Source organism: Antedon mediterranea, chromosome 7 (genome assembly GCF_964355755.1).
Source record: "Antedon mediterranea chromosome 7, ecAntMedi1.1, whole genome shotgun sequence".
Taxonomy (NCBI): Eukaryota; Metazoa; Echinodermata; class Crinoidea; order Comatulida; family Antedonidae; genus Antedon; species Antedon mediterranea.
Genome location: NC_092676.1, coordinates 10,900,604 through 10,926,105, shown reverse-complemented (window position 1 = coordinate 10,926,105; position 25,502 = coordinate 10,900,604). Strand labels below are relative to the sequence as shown.

General features: G+C 30.9%; 2 protein-coding genes and 1 long non-coding RNA gene across 5 annotated transcripts in view; 1 reads left to right on the top strand and 2 right to left on the bottom strand.

The window, feature by feature from the left end:
- Nucleotides 1–5,871: 5,871 nt before the first annotated feature.
- On the bottom strand, nt 5,872–9,339 carry LOC140054631 (uncharacterized). The gene is made up of 4 exons (XR_011846542.1): nt 9,300–9,339; nt 7,578–7,664; nt 7,222–7,345; nt 5,872–6,233 (listed from the first exon to the last, which is right to left on the bottom strand). It is a non-coding gene; the product is annotated as an uncharacterized lncRNA (long non-coding RNA).
- A 3,029-nt stretch (nt 9,340–12,368) lies between these two features.
- Nucleotides 12,369–25,502, bottom strand: part of LOC140055767 (uncharacterized) — a 52,953-nt gene continuing 39,819 nt past the window's right edge. Inside the window, exons 3-4 of one of the 2 annotated variants that reach the window (XR_011846699.1) lie at nt 17,244–17,313; nt 12,369–12,503 (exon numbers count right to left, since the gene is read on the bottom strand). Coding sequence is in view for 1 of the 2 variants with exons in the window: in XM_072101168.1 (XP_071957269.1) it covers nt 16,340–17,155 (816 nt within the window). In the remaining variant the exon portion in view is untranslated. Of the gene's footprint in view, nt 12,504–12,841; nt 17,314–25,502 lie in introns of those variants that run through there. The other variant, XM_072101168.1, reaches the window with a different exon arrangement.
- The window catches only part of LOC140055766 (amine oxidase [flavin-containing]-like), an 84,223-nt gene continuing 83,965 nt past the window's right edge, over nt 25,245–25,502 (top strand). For both annotated transcript variants that reach the window (XM_072101167.1, XM_072101166.1), the window contains exon 1: nt 25,245–25,379. In XM_072101167.1, the coding sequence (XP_071957268.1) occupies nt 25,334–25,379 (46 nt within the window). In that variant the 5' untranslated portion in view covers nt 25,245–25,333. The remainder of the gene's footprint in view (nt 25,380–25,502) is intronic.

Here is a 25,502-nt window from a genome sequence, read left to right as displayed (position 1 = left end):
AAAAACCAAGATTCGATAGTACAGTGTAAACGAGATATAAAAATTCGGCAATACCGTACGTAACTTATTATTGCAATACTGTATAAAGATTCGATGTAAATGAGATATAAAGATTCGGCAATACCGTACGTAAATTATTAATGCAATACTGTAAAGATTCGATGTAAATTAATGAGATATAAATATTCGGCAATATACCGTACGTAACTTATTATTGCAATACTGTATAAAGATTCGATGTAAATGAGATATAAAGATTCGGCAATACCGTACGTAAATTATTAATGCAATACTGTAAAGATTCGATGTAAATTAATGAGATATAAATATTCGGCAATACCGTACGTACTTATTATTGCAATACTGTATAAAGATTCGATGTAAATGAGATATAAATATTCGGCAATACCGTACGTAAATTATTATTGCAATACTGTATAAAGATTCGATGTAAATGAGATATAAAGATTCGGCAATACCGTACATGAATTATTAATGCAATACTGTATAAAGATTTGATGTAAATGAGATATAAATATTCGGCAATACCGTACGTAAATTATTATTGCAATACAGTACTGTATAAAGATTTGATGTAAATGAGATATAAAGATTCGGCAATACCGTACGTAAATTATTAATGCAGTACTGTATAAAGATTCGATAGTATGTAAATGAGATATAAATATTCGGCAATACCGTACGTAAATTATTAATGCAATACTGTATAAAGACTCGATAGTATGTAAATGAGATATAAAGATTCGGCAATACCTTAATAGTACGTAAATTATTATTGCAATACTGTAAAAAGATTCTATGAGATACAAGGATTCAGCAATACCGTACGTAAATTATTAATGCAATACTGTATAAGGATTCGATAGTATGTAAATGAGATATAAATATTCGCCAATACCGTACGTAAATTATTATATTGCAATACTGTAAAAAGATTCGATAGTATGTAAATGAGATATAAAGATTCGGCAATACCGTACGTAAATTATTATTGCAATACTGTATGAAGATTCGATAGTATGTAAATGAGATATAAATATTCGCCAATACCGTACGTAAATTATTAATGCAATCTGTATAAAGATTCGATAGGAGAGTGCTCAAGAAACGTCGGGTCAAGAAGATAAAATAAACAAATAAATAAATAGTACGTAATAAATGAGACATAGAGGTTCAATAGTATGTAGATTATGATGCAAACGTAAATTATTAATGATTCGATAATATATAATGTAAATATATTTTTAGTTAGTTATTAATATTAAAATACAAATAAAATATACATTGATTTATCCGCAGGCAAACTTAATTATTATAGAAATATAAAGATTTGATAGTATAATTCAACCCAAAAGTTGCAATAAAAGTATTTTTATCAGTTATCAGTTTTATCAGTTACATGATTTGGCTTATATTTATTGGTTTGACCATACACACAGCTGTAACTCAACTCGCCATAGGCCATGGCGTTGACAACGACAATCAAAGATTAAAGCGCACATGGCGTTCCATACAAATGACGATATTAAACTGGCGGCCGCTTTGGTTGGCGGCCGCTTCGACCATACTCCAGTGGGTGTACCCTGGTCGACTCGTACCCATGCCAACTCGTACTTAACTTCCTACCCACCCCCTCATACCACCCAAATAATTGGTTGATTTCACGCTAGTAGGCCTAGCCTAGCTACGATATTCATTATGCCCTGCTAAAAAGGTAGATGAGCTACTAAACTAATTACGTAATTTGTACAATAATTGACTAGGCCTTCTTGCTACTATTCTGGTTGCCGAGTGGATTTTATATTGAATATAGCCTATAAGTATAACGTTACAAATTGTCTCCAGATAGGAACCTAATGACAGCGATATCGTGTATTAAAAGTACTTAATACAGTCAGATAGGTCTCTGGTAGACTGTCGACAGTCTTCCACGTTGAGTGTACTAACAGCTACAGAATTCACAAGATTCAATACATAGATCTTTTCTCTGCTTTATATCTATTTTAAGAAACAAAGATACCAACACCTCCTGCTTTATCCGATTCTGCTAATGCGAGGAAGTCACAGCTCTGTAAATATGGTCTGAACGATGTATTGTTTCCGATATACAGTACCTATTATTGTAAAGGAGTAGTTGATTAGGTTTAGGTATGTAGTTAGTTCATCAATGTGTTTATTGATACTTCGAATATTATAGTTAAGGAAAGAATAGCCAATATGTTTTAATTTCTGTAGGCCTACAGATTCATTCAAGTCATATGGACTCATATAAGATCTCAACAGCATTTAGCTTATTTCGTCATGGTAATTATAATTACCGTCGTTAGCAATATATTGGATTAAATAGTATATCCATTGGATTAGATATTTCGTTTTCATCATCGTTAGCTGTATTGTTATCCATGCTTTGATTCTGTATGTTTCTTGATTTTATTAGTATATTAAGAACTATCTATTTTATAAAATAATATAATATGTTTGCTTATGTCTACTGCTTAACTTCAGTTACAATAAGTTTCTGAATTTCAGTTACTTTGCAACAAGGTACACACTCGGATAGGTAAAGCTTCATTTTGCCATCGTTTGCTTAAGAATTGAAATAGTTTATATGATTTTTATTTAGAAAATTCATGGTAACACATTTAGGTCTAATGGCAACAGTAATTGTACAGTAGAATATTTTGCTTATAAATAAAATGTAGTACTGTACACCTACCAATAAAATGTATTTAAGCATAATTTTTCGTTAAAGTAGTTTCATTCAGTGTTACTACACAATAGCATGTTAAATCTTACCTTGATTCTACAAAACGTGTTACTTAAATAATGTGAACATTTACTTTGGCCGAGTAGCTCATGGAAAGTAGGCTGTCAATTACTCAAACAAATAATAATAATATTCATAATAATCATAATGATAATAATGTCATGGATCAGTTGTTGTTCGTATGCGTTCTGCGTATTTGCATATAAGTGTCTTGCTGCTAGTTGTTTCGCGAGCATTGTGTTTGGCGCATTTGCATATAGGTGATGTTTTGTTTAACTACCTGGTTTTTCTGTCTGCGCGTCAGAAAATCTTTTGTTGCAAACAGAGGAAGATGTGATTTTCGTTACTGTGTTGTATATATATTATTAAGCCGTTGTTGAAGTTACCATTGTAAGTAGTAAAACGAATTATATTACACGATAGACGGATCATTGCCTGTTAATTGATTATACGAAATTGCATGCATACAACTTAAATAAAGCAAATAATGTTCTCAAATCTTTACTTCAATTTATAGAGAAATGGTTGATTGCTGTACGATCTTTCGTTCTTAGTTAGTAAATACATCATTCAAGTTGATTCAGGTATTAATCGTTTGTAATGACGTTTATATTGTTATTAGATTGTATTGTTCTTAATGATAACCAGTTTGTACACAGTGAGGTTGTGTTTAATTATAGTGGTAATACAGTGGTAAAGTGAAGTTATAAACTGATTGTTATTGAAATTATGTAACTCTTGTTTGTATATTTTCAGGGTTTTCCTTCGTTCTCTTTATTTTCTGAGTAACGTTGATTCGTGCACAATAAATGGTATGGTAACGGCAATCAACAACTTGTTGTCTTTCTGTTGGTCTTGATATTGTATTCATTTGAGCCAAGCCTCGCACGCTTGATACCCGGGGAGCAAACTTCCAAATTAATCCGGGCATTGTCTCGCCTACCACGACAAATATCATAATAATCATGATGATAATCATGATGACGACGACGATGACGACGACGACAACAACAACAACAATGGTGTTGCAGCAACTTGGCTTTCACTTAACTTCTTTAGGATTGTGACGTACAATATCAGAACCACACACAAAACGAGCAAAGTATACATTTTCCTCTACAACAAACATATTCATCTACTCATTGGTTGTAGATTAAATTAAACGTTAATAGTGTAATTTTGGCTTATCCTTTTAGAGCCAATATCATAATTATCACAACTTTAGTTTAGTACTCAAGTACACAAATTGAATTAATTAGCTTTGCCGATGATACAACAGGATTCAAGTGTGGAAATAACCTGAACGCATTGTCAAACACTATGAATGTGGAACTAGATAGAATTAATATGTGGTTCAAAGCTAATAAACTTTTATTAAACACCAGCAAAACAAATTACGTATTCTTTAAAACTGCCCAAAGGCGTATTATTACAACCAACATTGAATTGAAAATGAATAACATTACTTTAAAACAACAAAAAAATGTAACATTTCTTGGGGTTGTAATAAATGAGAACCTTTGCTGGAAAAATCATATAAGGCTTATTAGTAAAAAAAACCGCTAGGTCTATTGGAATATTGATAAAAACTAGACATTTTTTTCCTAATTATATTTTAACAAATTTGTATAATACATTAATTCTACCGCACCTTCAGTATGGAAACATTATTTGGGGCAGTACATATGATAGTACACTAGAATCCCTTCTTAAACTCCAGAAAAAGGCTGCTAGAATAATTTTATTTAAAAAGCCATGGCAACATTCTGAGCTACTGTTTAAGCAATTAAATATACTTAACATACAAGATATCAACAGAGTTACCGTCCTAGGTTTCATGGCCCAGATTAAAAGCAATGTTTTACCCAGACGAATCCAAATGATATTCAAAAGAAACGAAAATACTACCCATAATCTTCGAAATATTTGTAGCGTAAAACAACCATACTCTAGGTTAACGTCTGGTCAACATTTTATCAGTATTCACGGACCGAAACTATGGAACGAGCTCTGTAGAAATCACTTAGATATTGTTAACAAAAATTATAAAATACTAAAAAAATATGTAAAAAGAGACATTTTATCGAATTACAGAACTTAAAATGCTTCACTCATAGAATATAGATGCATATATTATGCATTTGTGTTGGTGTGTGCGAGTATACACACATAGCCTGTTTTATATTATATGTATTCATACTTTTGCTATAATATATATAGAAAGAATCCACATGTACTGGAAGTAATAAACTGAATATCTTCTTTTTTAAGACAAAATGTATACAAAATCATGTTAGAAAAACAGTATCGCTTTTTGATGATGAACAACTCTAAAATGTATATAGGAAATGTTTTTTTTTTTATTTTGTATCTAATATGTTGTGTTTATTGTTTTATGTTTTTTATGTAAAAGGGTCCTGCGAAAACAGAAGTGTAAACTTCTCTATGCAGGATCCTTGCCATCATTTATGCTATGAAACTGTATTTATAAACGATGAGTAAATAAATGTGAATTGAATCCACATGAGACTTTGGTGCCTTGAGGATTTCAATTTCAAACATCGTACAACTATTGCTATTGATTTTAAGAGGTTGAAACACAAATTGCTCCCTTATTTGCACAAACTCGGAAGTGTTAAGCCGGAACTTCCCATCGCGTATTTCCTTAAGAACTACTTTAGTTTATCGGATTTCTTGGAAAAAAAATCATAATTTGGGTTTCGTTTTTTTTTAAATATGTACAGATATGTCCAATGTCAATTGTAGTAGTTCACGTCAACTTTTAATATAGTTTATTATAACATGTGGCTAAACATTCTCTATCCAATATAATAATGTTACAATCCTAATACTTACGGTATTTTCTAAATTTGTGAATTTTCTGGTTCAAGTAATTTATAACATTTTATGTTTATTATTAAGTAAACTTTTTTTTTTAAATGATTCAAAGAAACAAAATACTAATGTAATGTATAGATCGCAAGACAAGGTAATAACGACCTTTGTTGTGTTAGTTTTGAAAATTGGCTGATTGAGTCATATTTGTACATTGAATATTGCTAATTGATGAGAAACCACAGTAATAATAATAATCATTATAATTTTATTTCAATTTTTCCAATTACATTTTTATAACTGTTTTTACTTGCCTCAGATTAAAGGATAAATAATTAATTTGAAAATTGACATTTAGTTCCTTGATTTAAGCTCTTGAATAGCACATACAGTACATTTTGAATATTAAACATTTTTAATAACAATAACAGTTTAAAAAAAGAAGCTGGAGTTTCTTGAAATTTACAAGATTAGGCCTACTTATTTTCCAACAGCAGCTATTGGTCCAGAACATGGTTTGCATGGGTCTGACTTTTCGACGACGTGATGAACGCAATTCTGGTTATCAAATATGTCAACACAGTGCTCTGGGTAACTAGAAATATAACCTCTAAAAAGAACAATTTCAATATATCATTATAAACGTGTTATGACTACAAGGAAAAGAAATTGGCTTATAAGTAATTAAACTAATTAAACATTTTTCCAGTTTTTTAAAACGGAAAAATGATATTCATTTCCATCTTCCGTTGGTTACCAATTTACACTAGTAGTTATACATAATTTAATACAATTAACTATCATAATACACGCCCTATAACAATTATTTCCATTTATGTATTTCAATTTAATGACTGTTTTGATAATTGATTTAATAAACTCTAGGTGGAATTCGTCAATATATAGCCAGTTCATCAAACTATGGTGTCAGTGATGGCGCCATTCGTGTTGATGATCATCATGTCTGTTATAAATAATTCCGATAACATGAATTAATTATTAATTCACTAATGAAATTATAGAAAATAATGAATATTTGTGAGACTGTTTTTTCTGTAAATTGAAACTACTGAATGTATGACCTTAAATATATTGTATGAATTCCTAATCCTAATTGTGTAATAATCTATAACTTTACTTTTACAACAAACTGATAATTATTTTGATTGTTATGTGAAATTTTTGTGACATTACGTAATTTATTACGTGACGGCAATTTGTTTGTATACACATTAATATGGAACGAACCCACAGAAGACAGAAAAGTTCAATAATAACGTCTCCATTATATTGAAATGTATCATTAGACCTATGTTTTTTTTTTATGTTAGTGAATACAGTTACAGAAACTTCATATTCCCTTTACCAGGCTGTTGTAGTGATATATCTTTAGAAAAGGACAAAACAAACCTAAATAATATTTTACTTGGAACCCTACTCCACACTGAAATGTTTAGAGTAAGAAGTAGGCCTACGTACAGTTGTACTTTGTCTTTTAGACAAATATCACAAATGTACTAATAACCCGGATAACATTGTATATTTGGAGAGTTACAGATTTGTTAGTTCCAAAACAATGAGTTAAACTCAATACGTACGTGCTGCAGCATGATGCTCCCGCGCCAGATTTGGAACAATAACATTCTCTGCAATACTTCTCATACCTTTCAGTCCATCGTCTGCCCGGTTTGTAACGTTTGCCAAGGTTATCCACACATTTTGCTTTAAATGAATTGTAGTAGGTCTGAATTTGTTTATTATGACAACAATAATTATGTTCTTATTTTAATGACTTCAACCTCTTAGAAACGCCATATGTAACTAAATAAAAATACTAAAACAACTTATAATGTAATCGCTCCCATAAAAAGCAGTCATGTGACCAGTTATATTTAAAAGTTAATCCTTCAACTGACAGGTAGTTGTTATCTAGTTCCCCTGAAGAAACACTTACTTTGATAGCTGCAACTGGCATCGATGGCGTAAATCAATGCAAAGAACACAATCACGGCCAGCTTCATGTTTGTCTTCTCCGTTTAACCTACGTATTGAAATAGTGTTTTAAATAATCATAGGGGGTTCCAGAAAGTAGACATACCATAGATTTATACAAATAACATTTATTTATAGAACATCGTTATTAATGGAAATATGTTGAAGCTGAAAATGTTATCCTTTATTTATAAAATCTGTTTTTATTTATTTAATTTATTCGTCCAATAAAAAGAAAAATGCTAAAAATACAGATTTAAAAACATTCAAATGATAAATAAGACAATAGTAAAAGGCCTGTACAAGGTTAATGATGATGAGCAAAAACTTAATACAGAGTATATAGGCCTACAGTTCAATTTCATACATATTTTTAAAGAAGGTGGTTCGGCAGAAAATGAAACCATTGGAATTCAAGTTCTGTAATTAGGATTAATACAACTTATAAATGTTTTAATATTATAGAAATGGAATAAACATTTTTAATATAGTTATCCAAATTGTTTCAGACACAAGAAAATGGAAAAAGCAAAACTACCGTAGTCTGTGAAAAGTAGTAGTATTATATTTATTACTATATATTACCATCGGTAAACATTTTTAGTCGCGTGGAAGCGACTCTATAGTTCACTATGTCGGTCGGTCGGTCTGTCTGTCGGTCTGTCTGTCTGTCGGTCCGGAATCACTATGCGTTTTATCGCTTTATGACCTTATCTTGATATCAGTTTAATCTAGCTAAGTCAATTTTTCACAGAATATTCCTTATGGCCAGGAATCGATGTGGTTATGTTTTCACGGTGCGCAATAAAAAATTACGCGGTCTACGCACGATTTAACGAAATCACGTTTGTAATCATATCTTAACAACCATGAATCACAATTAAATAAAATTTGGTACTCATAAATTTCAGGGCATAAATCATCATATGGGAATACAATTACGTGCGTAGCGCATGTAACGCATGCGTACGCGCGCTTAAAATTTTCAAAATTTATTTTCGATGAAATAAGAGTAGGGGCCTACGTTTCAGGCAATTTTAAGCGTTTACAAAATTGCCATGCGTGCGCTGATTTTTGCGCGCGCACTGCGCGTTAAATGTTGTTGCGCACTCTTTTTGCCCGATTTCTGTTTTCTTGACTTACTTTTCAACTTGAAATTACGTTATACGAGCACGTCAAAAGTGACAGGCTACGCACGTGTAAATTAAAAAAATATAAATGTTTTTAAACATTTCAACATTTTTAAACATTACAGTAATTTCGGTCACTATAGTTCACTATGTCGGTCGGTCCGTCTGTCTGTCGGTCTGTCTGTCTGTCGGTCTGTTTGTCTGTCGGTCCGGTATCACTATGCATTGTAGCACGCGACTTAATGGCTGTTGGCCTTGTTTAAAGAGGGGATAAGTTTTTGCAATTAATTTATTCTATTTTGAATAGAAACCGAAACATGTTTACTAATAAAACTGTCTGTAGTTTTTAAACTATTCTTTGTGGACTCTCTGCCTTTGGTTCAATTATTAAAGCATTTAGTTCCAGGTTATATTTTTATATTTAATTTTATTACGTTCATTAAAAGCAGGATTAGACTTTATTTTCCACATAATAGAGACACCCGATGTTTGCCTGAAGTATATTAGTTTAAACATCGAAGACACAAAATACACAATAACAAATTCAAACTTACCTTTGTCCTCTGCGATACTGATCTCAAACTGGATATTACGCTCATCGAGTAGGCCATATATATGGAGAAGTAGGCTGTCGAGACATGTCTGTATCTAACAATGGCCGTTACCACTTGACAAACCATTAAGATTTGCTTAAGCAATTTAAGGTGGCGACAAGGGACATAATCACAAAAATACCACACCTCAATATTATGTGAATGATGCTACTTGTCATTGTTGGGTATTTGTCATCAATTTGTTAATTCGCTATACAGCTGTTTGGTGTAATTTAAATAAATGAAATAGAATAAATATTAAAATAAAAACCGAATGCGAAACCCGGAAAAAAAAAAACCAAACACAAGCAAAATGTAATTAATTATACATATTATTGTAGTATCTCAACTGTTCTTAATTTTTTCCAAATGAGATCAAATAGCGTCAATATATAGCTCATTCGTTTAACTGTCTGCTAGCTGAAACATGCTGTAATTTGTTTTTGAATTTTGTAACGTTTTAACAGTATTTTACAGGGCCTATGGCGTTTTTGCAATCTGCATTTTTAATAGTATTTTAAACATTATTTTAACATAGGCCTCTAAATAGTATTTTAGAATTGCCTTACAATGTGATGTATTTTATTATTTTATTAAATTGTGCAAAATTAATTTGCATTTTAAAGTGGACCAATAACATTTCTTGAATCTTGAAGCCTATTTTTCACTAGTCGAATTATGTTGGCGCGTATCCAAAGCGTTAACTTATGCGCATGCGCATTCATCACGAAAAATCGCAACACTCAGAGCTCAGTAATTAGCTGTGTTCATGAGAACTCAGCTCCTCAACAGACACGCGATGAACACGACAATCGCAGCTATTTGCTCTTTGTAGTGTAAAGGGTAGCACGATTTTTTAATCTGCAATAACGTCATAGTATAAGACCTGCCTGGGTGGACAGGAATAAAAGAAATACAACAAAAGGTGACAGGGTGGAGTCTGAATAAGAGTAGAAAACAAAGAAGGTAGCTTGGTAGAGATATAAACAATTTTGGAATGAAACTAAAAAAAAAACAGGTTAAATGGTGGTTAATATTGAAACTTAAAACTGTTGGGTCAATTTTACCGATCTGGGAGTGATTTATGTTGATGCATATATATTTTTTTTATTACAACTTAAAACCACAAAACCTTTTGGACTTAACATTAGGAACAATGTTAAGTCCAAAAGGTTTTGTGGTTTTAAGTTGTGTAGAATATCTGGGCTTGATGTAGTTTACGAATAATGAGGGCACCAACACAACAACGCAAACTATGTAAAATTCAGTACTTTTATTCTCTGACTCTGAAAATAGTCGGGTGACTAGAAAAATACAAATAATAATCACTTAATATCGTTTAACAAGTCTCAAATAAACGAACAATTTGAATAACTAACCAGAACGTGGTTCTATGAACAATGTTATACAGTATGTCTAACAAATGATCAAATAGATGGTTTTAATTAAATACTACATATGAGTTAATCCAATAATGTTCAAACCTTACATGAATTATGGCGCAAACTCATAAACCACAAGCCTTCAATTCAGTAATCGTTAAGTTACAAGTTGACTGTAAAACAAATATCAATAACATATAATAGGTACCTGCAACTTATGGTGACACGCCCTTTTTTGATGTCACCAAAAAAGTGTGACCTGATATTCAGTTCGCGCTGAAGGTTCTTTTTTAAAAAAATCTTTAAAATTACTTCTGGTTGGCTAATGATGACATTATTGGTACCAAAATGTCAACAGGAAGTTGTTCTACTGCTGGGAATTTTTTTCTTTTCTTTTCTGATGTTTATTTTATGAGTTACAACGATTCGAAAATATGCCTCATCAAAATACGTCTTTTTTTCATAAAAAGTGAGTTAGTCCATTATTTTCATGTTTCAGTCCATATACTACATGCTATTATGATTATTTTGACATAAGTTTTGTGTATATTGATAGATGTTACAATGGAATTTTTAGATGTTGAAATTTTGTATTTTTTCGACATGTTTACCTAGCATAGCATAGGATGTAGTGTTAACGGAGGGATGTATCTCCCTGGTTAAAGAATAGGCCTTTGGCGGTCTATGTCGACTCCTTTGTATACATAATATATTTCACTCTAAATCACTCTAAATATGTTTTAAAAAGTAGGAAATAAAATAAAACAATGTTTGATTTATAATCTTCAATTATGTTTTGGTACTAAAGTTGTTAGAATACAGCGATTTTAAAAGATTGCAAATAAATATTTTTCAATAATAACAATAACCCGTATGAATATTAGTACGCTAGGTTGTCAGTTTACAATGCGGCCAATCAGAGTGCGTGTTTTTACCCAAGCTGGTGTAGATTATGATTTTTATTGTCTATTGTCCATTTAAACTTTGACCCTTAATTTTTTGTTTTTTTCATCTGGTTGAATTCCTTGTATTTCGTTATCTTTCACTTATTTATAACAACACATTCTTTAACTAAAAAAAATAAATTTATTTGTTTAAAAAAAAATATATAGTTAAATATGCTAAATATATATTATTTTAATGTACAGTTGTTGTGACGATCCATAGTATGGAGGAACCACTGGGATTGACTCTGCTGCAATTTATCAGACCGCAGTATCTTGAGATACCAAGCGATGCAGGTTCGATTCGATACAAAACGGACACATTAGATATATATATTTTACCTAAGTAAAAAAAAGTCATATAAGAAGATATCTAAAATATTTTTTATTATACAATATTTCTGTAAATCCAAAATCTACTGTATTTAATTTGGTAAAGAATTCTGCTAAAAAGAAAGTAGCTAAATTTGATGTTTTTAAAGTCAAGAATTTCTCAAAGTTTGTCAAACTGGATCCACCATCTCAGAAACCTTTACAGACCAAATATATTTTAAAATTTGGTAAATTGTGATGGGATATGCAGGGATTAGGTATATTGATGTAATGAGGTACTTTGTAATAATGTATATTGACAATGTATAGAAAATAAATTTAAAGAAAACTATTTTGTAAAAATGCTTTATTTCATCATCGTTTTAAATTGTTGCAACTTTTTTTATGTCTGTTTTTTATTGTTGTTTTAATCTACCAAGCAAAGTGAATTTCCATTTTTATGGACAAATACAATTTCTTGAATCTTGAATCATACTATCAGTGACCACACATCACCATTAACAGGGCTGAAAGACAATATAATATAATAGATAATAAATTAGACAAACTTGGACATTATACAAAACCTTTTGACGGAAAAATGCAAGCAAATCAAGTAAAATATCAACAGAACCTTCGACTTTACACAGTGAGTGGTATTACACCAGTGAATGAGTCTGTCAACATCATTTTGTAACAACAACATATTATTTGATTGATTTGATTGATTGATTGATTGATTCTTTTATTTTTCACACAACATTCTTAAAAATATAAATAAAAGATTAAGTACAATAAAGTGTGAAAAACAGGATAACCACAAGCAAGCAAAGCTTTTAATCTGTGGCACCCTAACTTAAAATATAAATTTACAAATATATTACAAAAAATGTTTTCATGTAGTAAATAAATGAAGGAAAATACAACGTACTATAATATAACATATATATATACATCAGTCTCAGAATATATACAAAAATGTAATTAATTAAGTTAAAGTTAGACATATTTTACAAATGTTGTTTTCGCATAGATATATTGTTTCTTTATAACTATTAATGCACTTATTTAGTAATAGTTTTTTAAATATTGATATATTTTCACTCTCTCTTATATTTCTTATAAGTTGATTCCATAGCTTAGGTCCTCTATATGCTATACTTTGCTGACCCATATTAGTTGATTTTAATTTTATACAATAATTGTCTTTATTTCGAGTGTTATATGTATGATAATTATCAAATAAACTGAATAAAGAATTAAAACATTTTGGAAGTTGTCCTTTTTGGTATTTAAACATAAAATTTAAAACACTGTTTTTATACAAATCAAATATATTAAATGTGCCCGTTTTCACAAAGAGCTGAGAAGAGGGATGATGAAAGTCTACCTTACAAATGATCCTAAGAGCTTTTTTTTGAAGCAATAGAAGGCGATCCAAATTGTCTTTGTTCCCCGCACCCCATACAATAATACCATATGTCAACACTGGTAATATAAGTGTCTTGTATATGGTAAGTAACACTTCAGTAGATACTAATTTTTTTATATGACACATGGCACCAATTATTGAGGATGCTTTACAAGAAACTGCATTTGTATGGTGTCTAAAGTTCAGTTTCTCATCAATGACGACACCGAGAAATTTAGTATATGGTACTCTGTCTATTGAAACTCTATTTATTGAAAGTACAAATTGGGATGTGTCAATGTTGGTATTCTTTCCACTAAATAACATATACGTAGTCTTGGTTGTATTAATAGTTAATCTATTAGTTTTACACCATTTCTCAATTTTATTTAGTTCATTTGTCATTATTGTAAAGGCAGTGACGATATCATTGTGTTGTAAAAACATATTCGTATCATCTGCAAACATTATTAAATCAACGACATTACTTACAGAAAACATGTCATTTATGAAAATCAAAAACAGCAGGGGTCCAAGGATTGACCCTTGTGGAACGCCTTGTTTTATTATTTTGGTTACAGACTGACACTTCCCAATTTGTACGAGTTGTTGTCTTTCTCTAAGGTAGCTTCGGTACCAATCAAGAACCACGCCTCTTATTCCATAATGGGGCAATTTTGTGAGCAATAATTCATGATCTATCGAATCGAACGCCTTGGATAAATCCAAAAATACGCCAATCATAAATTGCTTGTTGTCAACGGCTGTTGTTATTTTATCAAGGACTTGTAGGAGGGCGTGGTTAGTTGAATGACCTGCCCTGAATCCATATTGAGATTCATGTAACATATCATATTTACACAAAAAAAGCGATTGTTTGGTCATATACGACCCTTTCAAATACCTTAGATATACATGGTAATATCGATATTGGTCTATAATTTTCTATGTTCTCCCTTGCTCCTTTTTTATACACAGGAATTGTTTTAGCAATTTTTAGTTGACAAGGAAATACACCCGATTGAAGGGATACATTGATTATATGAGATAACGGTTTAGCCAGTATATCTGAGTTATTTTTTATATAAATGGTACCTATGTCATCACAACCACTTGACTTATTTACATTTAAGTCATTAATGTATTTAATGATATCGGACTCGGATACAGCTCTAAAAAACATTGAATTCAAAATGTCATGTTGTATTTTATATTCGGTGTTACTATTACGGTTATCATCACCTGTCATTTGGTCACCTATATTTATAAAGTATGTGTTAAACGCATTCGCTATGGATGTTGGGTCATTAAGTTGATGGGAGTTGATTTTCATTTTTTGAGGCATGTCTTGATGTTTCATCCTACCTAATAATGAGTTTATGACACCCCATGTTTTCTTTATATTACTCTTGTGCTTTTCAAATTCATTTTGTAATAAGTAGTTTTCCTTTCTCTTATTATTGATGTTAACTTATTCTTATATTTCTTATATTTAGATTTATTTATATCTGTTGGTTTCTGTTTATATTTGATGTATAATTTATTTTTGGTACAAAGAGATTTTTGAATTCCATATGTTATCCACGGGGATTTAATTGTATCTACTTTTAACCTAACTCTTTTTAGTGGGAAATGCTTATCTATCATTGTTTTTAAAGAATCTGAGAAACATTTATATGATTCATTCGAATTTTCAATGCTAGTTACATATTGCCAATCATAGCCCTGTAATTCAAGTCTAAATTGCCGTTTTTGTTGATCAGTATAGCTTCTTTTTATTATAAATTTTTCTGATCGTGGTAATGAATAATTTTCTGAATCATCCATGCAGAAAACTGCAAAGTGGTCAGATATGTCGTTAACTAATATCCCTGTGTTAATATTTTGGAATTCCTGATAATTTGTATAAATATTGTCAATTACTGTTGCGGTATCTTTTGTGATTCGGGTGGGTTTATTAACTAGTGGAATGAAAGATTCTGTTAGCATGTTGTCTACGTGAGTTTGAACATTATTGTCACAGTTATATTTTTGTAGATCTAGGTTAAAGTCACCCATAAGGTATGCCTTTTTATTTTCATTGTTTATCATGTGCATTAATTCACTAAGTTGATTATTAAATGTTGGAATATGGGCTTTAGGGGGCCTGTAGATTATTCCACATATAATTGATTTATCATTATTTTTTAATTCAATTATAATGCACTCTCCCTCGTTTATCATAGCAGACAAGTCATTTCTTATTTGATATGATATATTTGAGTGTATGTACAATGCTACACATCCCCCTGTCTGGGTTTCTCTGTTTTTAAAGATAGGTGTATAGTTTGGAAGTGTATATAAACCAAGGTGATGTTTGCTTGAAAGCCAAGTTTCAGTAAGTCCTATTACATTAAATTCAAAATCGAGAGAGGATACATAATTTTTAAATTCTTCAAATTTGTTAACAATACTTCTACAGTTTAATGCAAACATAGAAAAACTATTAGTTGACGTTTGACTGAACGTGGATTTAAATGTATCAATACTAAAGTAATAGTTTTCCTTATAGTTAAATGCGGTTGTATTTTCGTCTTCATAATTAAAATTATCAATATTTAGAATTGAAAACATATAATTTCGTTAATATAAATAAATATCAGTTAATTATAGGGCCTAATGACAAAAGAAATATTTGATAATAAATATAACCTTATTTGCTATATCTGTACATTAGCTCCCCGTCATATTTTTTTTTTATTTTACCGTGACCCCTTATTAATGAATGTAGTAATACAAATTTATATACAATTTTATAAACAACCCCAACTTATATGAATGCACTGTATGCAACAGTTCACAGCAATGTGGGGCTGTGTATAATAACAAGACATGGATAGTATTTTGTCCAAATTACATAAATACCATCTCATGTTAAATAAGTGTGTTGCTTACTAACAGAGTGTGGTCTGGTCACTTTGTAGGTTCACGGTATAGTCTCCCATCTATATATAATGATCCATTTCTAAATACAGGATGTCTTCCTTCATTGTATGCTTTCAACATTATGTCTCGGTACTCACGTTTCTTCTTGGCATCTGATGCTGTAAGGTCCTCCATTGCATAAAAATCTTTATTTTTCAGTGACTTCACCTTCTTAAGAACCTCGTTTCGTTCTGGCCTATAGATAAATTTAGCAATTATTTGCCTAGGTTTTTGGTCTCCTCTGGTCTGTTTACCGGTTCTATGGGCGTTTTCAATGTTAATATCCTTCAGGTGTAGTTTATCGCTTATAAGTTTATTTAGTTTATCTAGTGTATTTTCGTTCTCATCTTCATTTATTCCTCCAAATCGTAAATTAAATCCTCTTGAATATCTTTCCATTCTATGAATATTCACTTCTAGGTTACTAATTTGCTTATTTTTCTCCTTCAGTTCTGTTTCAATGTTGTCAATACGTGTATTTAATCTACTTACACTCGCTTGGGTTTCCGTAGTGGATGTTGTGTAATATTCCAATGACTGGTCCATAATACGTTGTGTTTCTTCCACTTTTGTTATTCTTTCTATTAGTACTTGTTGATTGGATTTGATCGACGATATTCCATCTTCGATTCTTTTATTAATATCAACAAACATCTCTTTTAGATCTTTTCTCAGGGCCTTTATTTCAGAAGATGACGTGTCAGTCCTCAAGTCAGTAGTCGCGGGAACTTTAAGCTGACGTGGCATAGGCGTTGCCTCAGTAGTTTCAGATATTTGTTTAGATTTCGCTCTAGTAGCACTCATTTTTTACAATAGACTTCTTATTTTACTTTTATTTGATTGTAGAAGCTGTTTAAAACTTACGTTCAGTTTATTTCATCCTTTAACTTACTTTTGGGAGTTCGATAAGTTTTAGCTTTGACGGAGCTCAGTAACTGTACGTCTTCATTACATAGCGCCCTCTGTTGTAAAAAAAATTTAAGGTTTGTATAGACTTAAATAATTTAATATCTTCAGCAAACATAAGAACAAACATTACAAAACATTAGAATAATGAGGAACAATGGAAAAATCGTTGATAAACATAACAAAAAAAGAGGCCCCAAAATTGGTCCCCTTGCCATTTGAGTTGTCGGGAGCTTCACATTTAACTATTTATTAGCCTTTTTATCTCAGGTAGATTAAATTCTTCTAAAAGCATATGGTTGGTGTTGTCAGAGGGTAGGGAAAAAGTTGTTATAACGTAAATGGGTTTGGTTGTAGTTGAGAAGAGGTAGATTCATGTTTGGAAAAATAATAATTTTAAAACAATTTTTAAGAATATTGCACTTCATTGCCACACTTTTTTTTCTTATGCATTGAAATGCCTATACTGATTTTTTATGAAAAAAAAAACATTAAAAAAATTATAAAAAATTACCATGTTGACGAATTTTAATTATTTTTGTGTTATTAAATTTCTATTTTTTTCCTTCATTTTTTGATGCATGACTCGATCTGTTTCAATAAGTTTGAATTTTTATGTTAGGTACCTACATATAACAATCAATTAATGACTTTCTTTCAATAAATCAATAGTTATTAAATCGAAATAATGAAGGTTTATAATCAATTATCAATATCACAAGCAATAATATAAAAAATGTATTAGCTCCGATGGGCGCAGCCATCTTGGAATCTACTGTTTTGACACGTGACCGTAAAGTGATCCATCTTCGTCACTTGACCTTAAGATGCTCGAACATGCTCGAAGCATGAGAACACACACATCGTGTTAGATGAATGTCTAACTTTCCAACTAAGAAAACTACGTTAAATTAGCATCAAACATGCTGTAGTCTGGCAATTAATGATCTCAAACAATTACTTAAACTAATATTAACAAATTAAAGATAAAACATACCCAAAAACAAGCTTTTTTGATGCATAAGATTGAGTAGCAGCGACGAAGGATGCATCTCATTCGTACCTCTTATGCTACTGACGCGCCAAACCAAATAATCTGGGTTCCAGATGGAGTTTTGTCTTAATATTAGTAAAAAGATAAATATTTTGGCACATATGGCGTTTCATACGTATACTAATTGATTTGTATTTTCAGACAAAAATCGCGGTCGAAATAAAAACAAATAAATAAAAAAAAAAGATAATACAGACTTGGGGCAAGTCTAAACCAAATACTGTATAGCACCGCTACAGTTACAAAATGGCATTTATCTTAAAAGTTATTTACAAGTTGTAATAAAAAAATATATATACATCAACATAAATGTCATATCATCTACAAATATTAGTGTTATTTCACTTTTAAAAGTCGATTTATATCAATTTCTCATCAATATAATGTACGTGTCCACGTCATATTCATCTACAAATTTTAGTGTTATTTAAATTTTAAAAGTCGATGTATATCAATATACACATCAACATAATGTATACGTGTCCACTTCATATTCATCTACAAATATTAGTGTTATTTCATTTTTAAAAGCCGATTTATATCAATATCTCATCAACACATCGACATGTATATGTGTCCCGGTCCCGTCCCGGTGGAATCGTCAAATCCCACCGGGATGGCCCCATCCCGGTGGGATTCCACCGCATCCCGATCGGGATCTCGATCTCATTTTTTATGGGGTACTAGCATTAAACATAAAATGTATATAGAAAGAAACTAAATATTGTTATTCAAACATTAATTATACGGATAATTGATTATTTGAAATAAATAAATTAATATTGTAAATATTGTTATTAACTATAACAAACATCAATAATAATTGATTATTTGAAATAAATAAATTAATATTGTAAATATTGTTATTAACTATAACAAACATCAATAATAATTGATTATTTGAAATTAATTAATTAATACATATTGTTATTAACTATAATTAGTAAGTATGGGTATGGCAAGATAAAGTGTTATAAAAATAAGGTTTTTAACTAATTTTTAATGTTAATAAATGTAAAGCTATAAAATGTACATAGAAAGAAATTAAATATTATTATTCAAGCATTAATTAGACGGGTATTTGATTATTTGAAAGGAAAAAGTTAAGTTAAGTTTAGTTTGAAAGAAAAAGCAGTTCCAACTTCTTTGAATGTTATTGTTAATGAAAAAAGTAAAGTTGTTGCTAATAAATATTCAACTACCCTGTAGTTCCATTTAAATTCACCAAGAACAGTATAGAAAACGTAGATATGGGCGCTCCATACCAACGGTCCCTTTGCACAGGAAGTCGAATTGAATAGCGGCCGGAGTGCATAACATCGCGCTAAACTGATACGGCGGCCGGAGTGAAGCGCGGCCGGAGTGATCGGCTACCTTTTATAAAGATTCCAATAAAACAAATAAAATTATTAAACAGGATCATAATTATAAAATGACACGAAACTTTAAAAAATGTAATGAAGACAGTTTTTTAAACGATTTATTAATGGTAAATTGGAATGGTATTACCGCCAGTGGCGACGTAAGTCAGAGTGCCAAACTTCTCGAAACTACACTAACCAACATTTTAGATAAACATGCTCCTTGGAAAAAACACAGGGTACGTAAAAAAACAGCTTCTTGGCTCTCTGATGATGTAATTGAAAATATGAGAGAAAGAGATAAACTCAAAAGAGAATGTAAACATTCTAAAAATGAATCACTCTGGAAAAGGTACAGAAAGTATAGAAATATGTGCAATAAATTAATACGTAAAAGTAAAGCTAATTTTATTAAAGAAAGTGTAAAAGAAAATAAAAAGGATGTAAAAAAAACATGGGATACCATAAAATATATTATATCGTCAAAAAAGAAAACTCAAACTATTCAAACAATTTGCAATGATAATGGCGATGTCCTCTATAAAGCTAAGGACATCGCAAATGAAATTAATACATTTTTCTCAAATATAGGTTCAAATCTTGCATCACAAATACATGAGCCGATAAATGATATAAATTATGATGAAATCGATGCTTTCACCGAAAATAATTTTGAATTCGAACACATCACATGTGAATTTGTATATAAATACTTAAGTAATCTTTCAAAAAACAAAGCCACTGGTCATGATAACTTACCACCGGGCATTCTAAAACTGTCTGCCCCGATTATATCCCCAACAATTACAAGAATCATAAATCACTCTTTCACAACATGTAAATTCCCAAATACGTGGAAAATAGCAAAGGTCACGCCAATTTTTAAGAATGGTGAAAAAACTAACCCTAATAATTATCGTCCCATTTCCGTCCTACCTATACTTTCAAAAATAATTGAACGAGTCGTTTTTAATCAACTTTATGGTTTTTTGAATAATAATAATCTGTTATGTATAAATCAATCAGGTTTTCGACCATTATACTCAACATCTACTGCACTTACAAAAGTGACGGAAGACTGGTATAGTGCAATAGACGAGGGTAAGCTGGTCGGAATCTGTTTACTAGATTTTAAAAAGGCCTTTGATACGGTAAACCATAACATACTACAGTATTAAGCAAATTGAGACTTTATGGTTTAAGTAAATATGTTTTAAAATGGTTCGAGAGCTATCTGTCTGAGCGAAAGCAATTCACAAATGTAAATAATACATTGTCTGACTATACACACATCCAATGTGGAGTGCCTCAGGGGTCAATCGTGGGCCCACTTGCTTTCCTCTTATATATAAATGACCTATCGAAAGTTGCAAACAAATGTAAAATAAGTATGTATGCTGACGATACTATAACAGGGAATAATTTCGCCAGTGTAGCATAGCAAAAAGCTATACAAAACAACCTTCTTGCTACACATTTCTACAATTGTGTAGCAAAAAATACGATAGAAAACTATGATTCTCGACTAAAAAATCAGTTTGATTCGCAATATTGCTAAACAAAATTTTAAAATGAAATTTTTCCCTGTATAATTTATTATTCTTCAAAAAATGAAAATGAAATATACCAAAGTATAAATGAAGAACTTATACAAATCGACGATTGGCTAAAAAATAATAAATTGAGTCTAAATGTCTCTAAATCCGAGTTCATGTTGATCGGATCGACAAACCGATTGGCAACCACCAAAGAAAAAAATAGATCAGTTAATATAGATAACGATGTTGTACCACGCGTTCGATATTGCAAACATCTCGGTATCATAATAGACGAACATTTATCATGGAAAAATCAGATTGAATACATTCAAGGTAAAGCTCTAAATGAATTGGGTATGCTCAGACGATGTAGCTATTATTTTCCACAAAACATATTAAAACATATTGCAAACTCTATTGTAATACCTTACTTGAGCTATTGTAACATAATTTGGGGAAATAGTAGTCAAACTCTAATGAAAAGAGTTCAAACTATCCAAAACAGAACAGCTTGAATCGTATGTGGTCTAACATGGGACAAACCTAGTAGTGAGGCACTAAGACAAATTAATTGGTCACCTTTATTTTATCAAGATAGATATGAATGTTGTATGGTTATATATAAGGTTTTGACAGATAATGCCCCACCTTACCTAAATAATGTATTTACATACAATGATATAAATTATAATCTAAGGCACAGTGATACACATCTATTCATCCCGAAGCCAAAAACTGATTTAAAAAAACGAAGTCTGTCTTATCGTGGAGCAATTATATGGAATAGTCTCAATGTTGATACCCTTCCAAATTCAGTTAAGTTGTTTAAAAAGTATCTGAAAAATGCATTGTAAAACATAAGGGTATCTACGATGGTGTACATACAAATCAAAAAGATTTATTATGTATTACAGTAGAATTCCCATAAATTATACACTTCGATAAGGGTTTCCGTTTACACGGGAAGTACCGGTATGGTGTACCATAAATAGAGGTGTCAGATGAAGGAGATTCTGCTGTAATTTTGTTTCTTTTCAATTTCAATTTTTTTTGTTTCTGTCGCATTTATATGGTGTTGATTTTTTTTTTTTTGTAATACAGTATCACGAACTTGTGTAAAAACAATCAATATTGATTGAACGAATTGTACTGCACATCAGTTTCGTGTCTAAATAAGGTTTATATATATATATATATTCCTGGGAGTATGCGATTCTCGAGACGATTTGCGAGAAACACGTCTGTAAATTCATCAGTTTAAAGGATTTATTTTTTTTTTATTGAACACTTTTATATTTTAATTTAAAAAATAGCTTAAAATAATAACACTTTCTTATTAATAGTAATACACAATATGCATTTCTCTTAAGAACAAAATATAAATAATTTCATAATGTAATAAATATAAGTCTACTTTTTCTTTTCTCTTAAAAACAAAGTCTATAAATAATTTGTTGTCATTTTTTTTTTTTTTAGCATATTTCCACAAAAAAATTATTTAATTAAACATAAAACTTTCTTATTCAAATAAATAGTTATTACTTACTAAATAAACAGATGATAAAAGTTCTATAAATAATTCAAGATTAAAAAAACATTATATAAAAAACAGTACTAAGTCCTTTTTTATTTTTAATGCAAAGTTACCAGTCAATAAGTTCATGTTTTTCCAAGAAAGGACTCCATTTGTTTAAATAAGTATGATGCTCCCCTTTAGTTTTCAAAATAAATTCTTCTTGTTTAGGCCTAACGTGTAACTTAATCTCATTCACGAATCAAGCAATATTAGGCTTAATTTTTCTCATTTTACAGCTATATATGTAGTGTCTACAAATTAGTAAAATAGTATTTAGGGCTTTAAATGTTTTTTTTCTAACTCCAAAAAGGCATAATTCTGGGTTGATAATTACATTTATATTAAAATATGATTTCAACCATTGTTTAATCTTTCTCCAAAATATTTTAATTTTACAGCATTGTGCAAAAATATGTATTAAGGTTTCTGTTTCTGCTTTACATAAAGCACATAAAGGTGAGTCAATTTCCCAATTTTATACAAAAAGGAGTTATTACCTAAAATTCTATGCACAATTTTATATTGAAACCAGATTTGTGGTGTGGACATAGTAAGTGAGAAAAACATGGTATTAATAATTTCCCACTCTTTATCAACATATAAAGTATCCAATGCCTTCTCCCACTTAATTTTAGCTTTCGATTGTTTTTTTCTAGAGTTGATTATAAATTAGCTTTGATCCTTTTTTATTTTTTATTACTACGCTAAGGTTAAAAGGTAGTAGTGGGCTATTTATTTTTCCTTTTGGAGAAATTTGATATAAAGACGTATGTTGTCTGACCGCATGTATTAGGCCTTCATATTGAAGAAAGTTGATGATTATGATGTTTACTAAGTTGTTTTAATTGAGTTATTCCATGTCTATCAACTAAATCATTTATAAAATTCACCCCATGATTGCTCCAGTTTTTATAATACTGTAGATACTTTCTCCGCCGACTTTAATATTGTCATTCATCCAGACTGTTTGTCTACATATCGATTCGGTGCTCATAGGAGTGTTGTGTTTCACAAATACGCACCACGCCTTTATTACATTCAGCCAAAATGCATTGTAAGGCTTAACCTTCGCTAGTTTGATTAATTTCGATGATCCGCCTTCTATGAGCCAAGTTTTATGAATATTCAACACGAGTGGAACTAAAAGAGCCCATCCCGTCTCATTGGACGTTACTTACCGTCTAACCCACGTGATTTTTACCGATTGAATATATGCGTTTATATCGACCATTCGTAAGCCTCCAAATTTATTTTCTTGTATAAGTTGATCTCTGGATATTCTATTCACCCCTTTCCATATGAAACGATATAGTTCTGACTTAAGTGATTTTGTTACATTTTCAGGGGGATCGGGTAATGTCGAAAGGATATAGGTAAGTTTGGACAGTAATAAAGACTTAACTACCGTGATTCTTCCCAACAAAACAGTTAAGTTTCTTTTTGACCAATGTCTCATTGTATTTTTTATTGATTTATATACGTCTTCATAGTTCAAATCTATCATTTTATTTAAATTTGTACTGAAGCGAATACCCAATGATTCAAAAGGTTCTCCATGTTTGATCCATTTTATATTATAGTTTTCGCATCATTGAGTCACCTCGGTCTTTAAACGAGCCAACCCAGACAGCATTTGTTTTGTTCACATTCACTTTTAGCCCGGACATTTTGTAAAATACGTCGAGAGTCTTAAATGCTTCGTGCATTGACTTTTCTTTACCGTCAAGAAACAATACAGTGTCGTCCGCATACTGAGATAATCGATACTCATGATTTGCAATTGATATTCCTTTAATTTGTTTATTTTCAGATATCATTGAGGATAAAATTTCTGCGCAAAGAAGAAACAGGTAGGGACTGAACCTATCCCCTTGTCTACATCCTCTTTCGATTAAGAATGATTCGGAGAACTGAGGATTTTGCATCTTTATATAGTACGTTCACCCATTTTTTAATGGATTGTCCGAAGTTAAAATGTTTAAGAACGCAGTTAACAAATGTGTGAGAAATGCAGTCGAACGCTTTTTCAAAGTCTATCAGTAAAAGCAGACCAGGAATTTTCTTCTTTTTACAAATTTGAATAATATCATACATAAGTCTTGTATTTTCGCCTATATATCTCCCATTAATAAATCCTTTCTGTTGTTCACTAATTAATATATCAAGGACCGATTTTATTCGTTCTCTGCAATGCATGACGAAACAAGTTTATAAGTGACACTTAATGGTACTCACGAAAAAGTTACTTCACAAATGTTGAGTCAAAATAAATGACAGGTGCGAAACGGAACTAGTGCCAGAAGTTATAAGTTCTTTGGTTTTTATTTATTTAGCAAAGGTACTTTTTAGCCATGTCATACGCCAGTGCGCCCTCATGGACTGGCGTTGTTCGTTGTTGCTTTGATTTCCATGTTGTTGTATTGAGTTATTGACAGTTATTAAAAAATACATTCGCTTTGCATCGCTCTATGTGTGATCTGTAGAGTTGTGGAATATAAACAACCCTATTATATTGGCGATAAGTTGACCGATTAAGTTTGATTACTGATGGCTCATCACAAAGACATTGTAGTGGTCGGAGGAGGAATAAGCGGTAAGTATATTTGGGAAAATTTGATATTTTGCGGCAAACATACTACGCCGTGGTTAGGAATCCGGCACCGGAACTCAACTGCCCACCGTTAGGGAATCCGACACGCTATTGCGCATGCCCAGA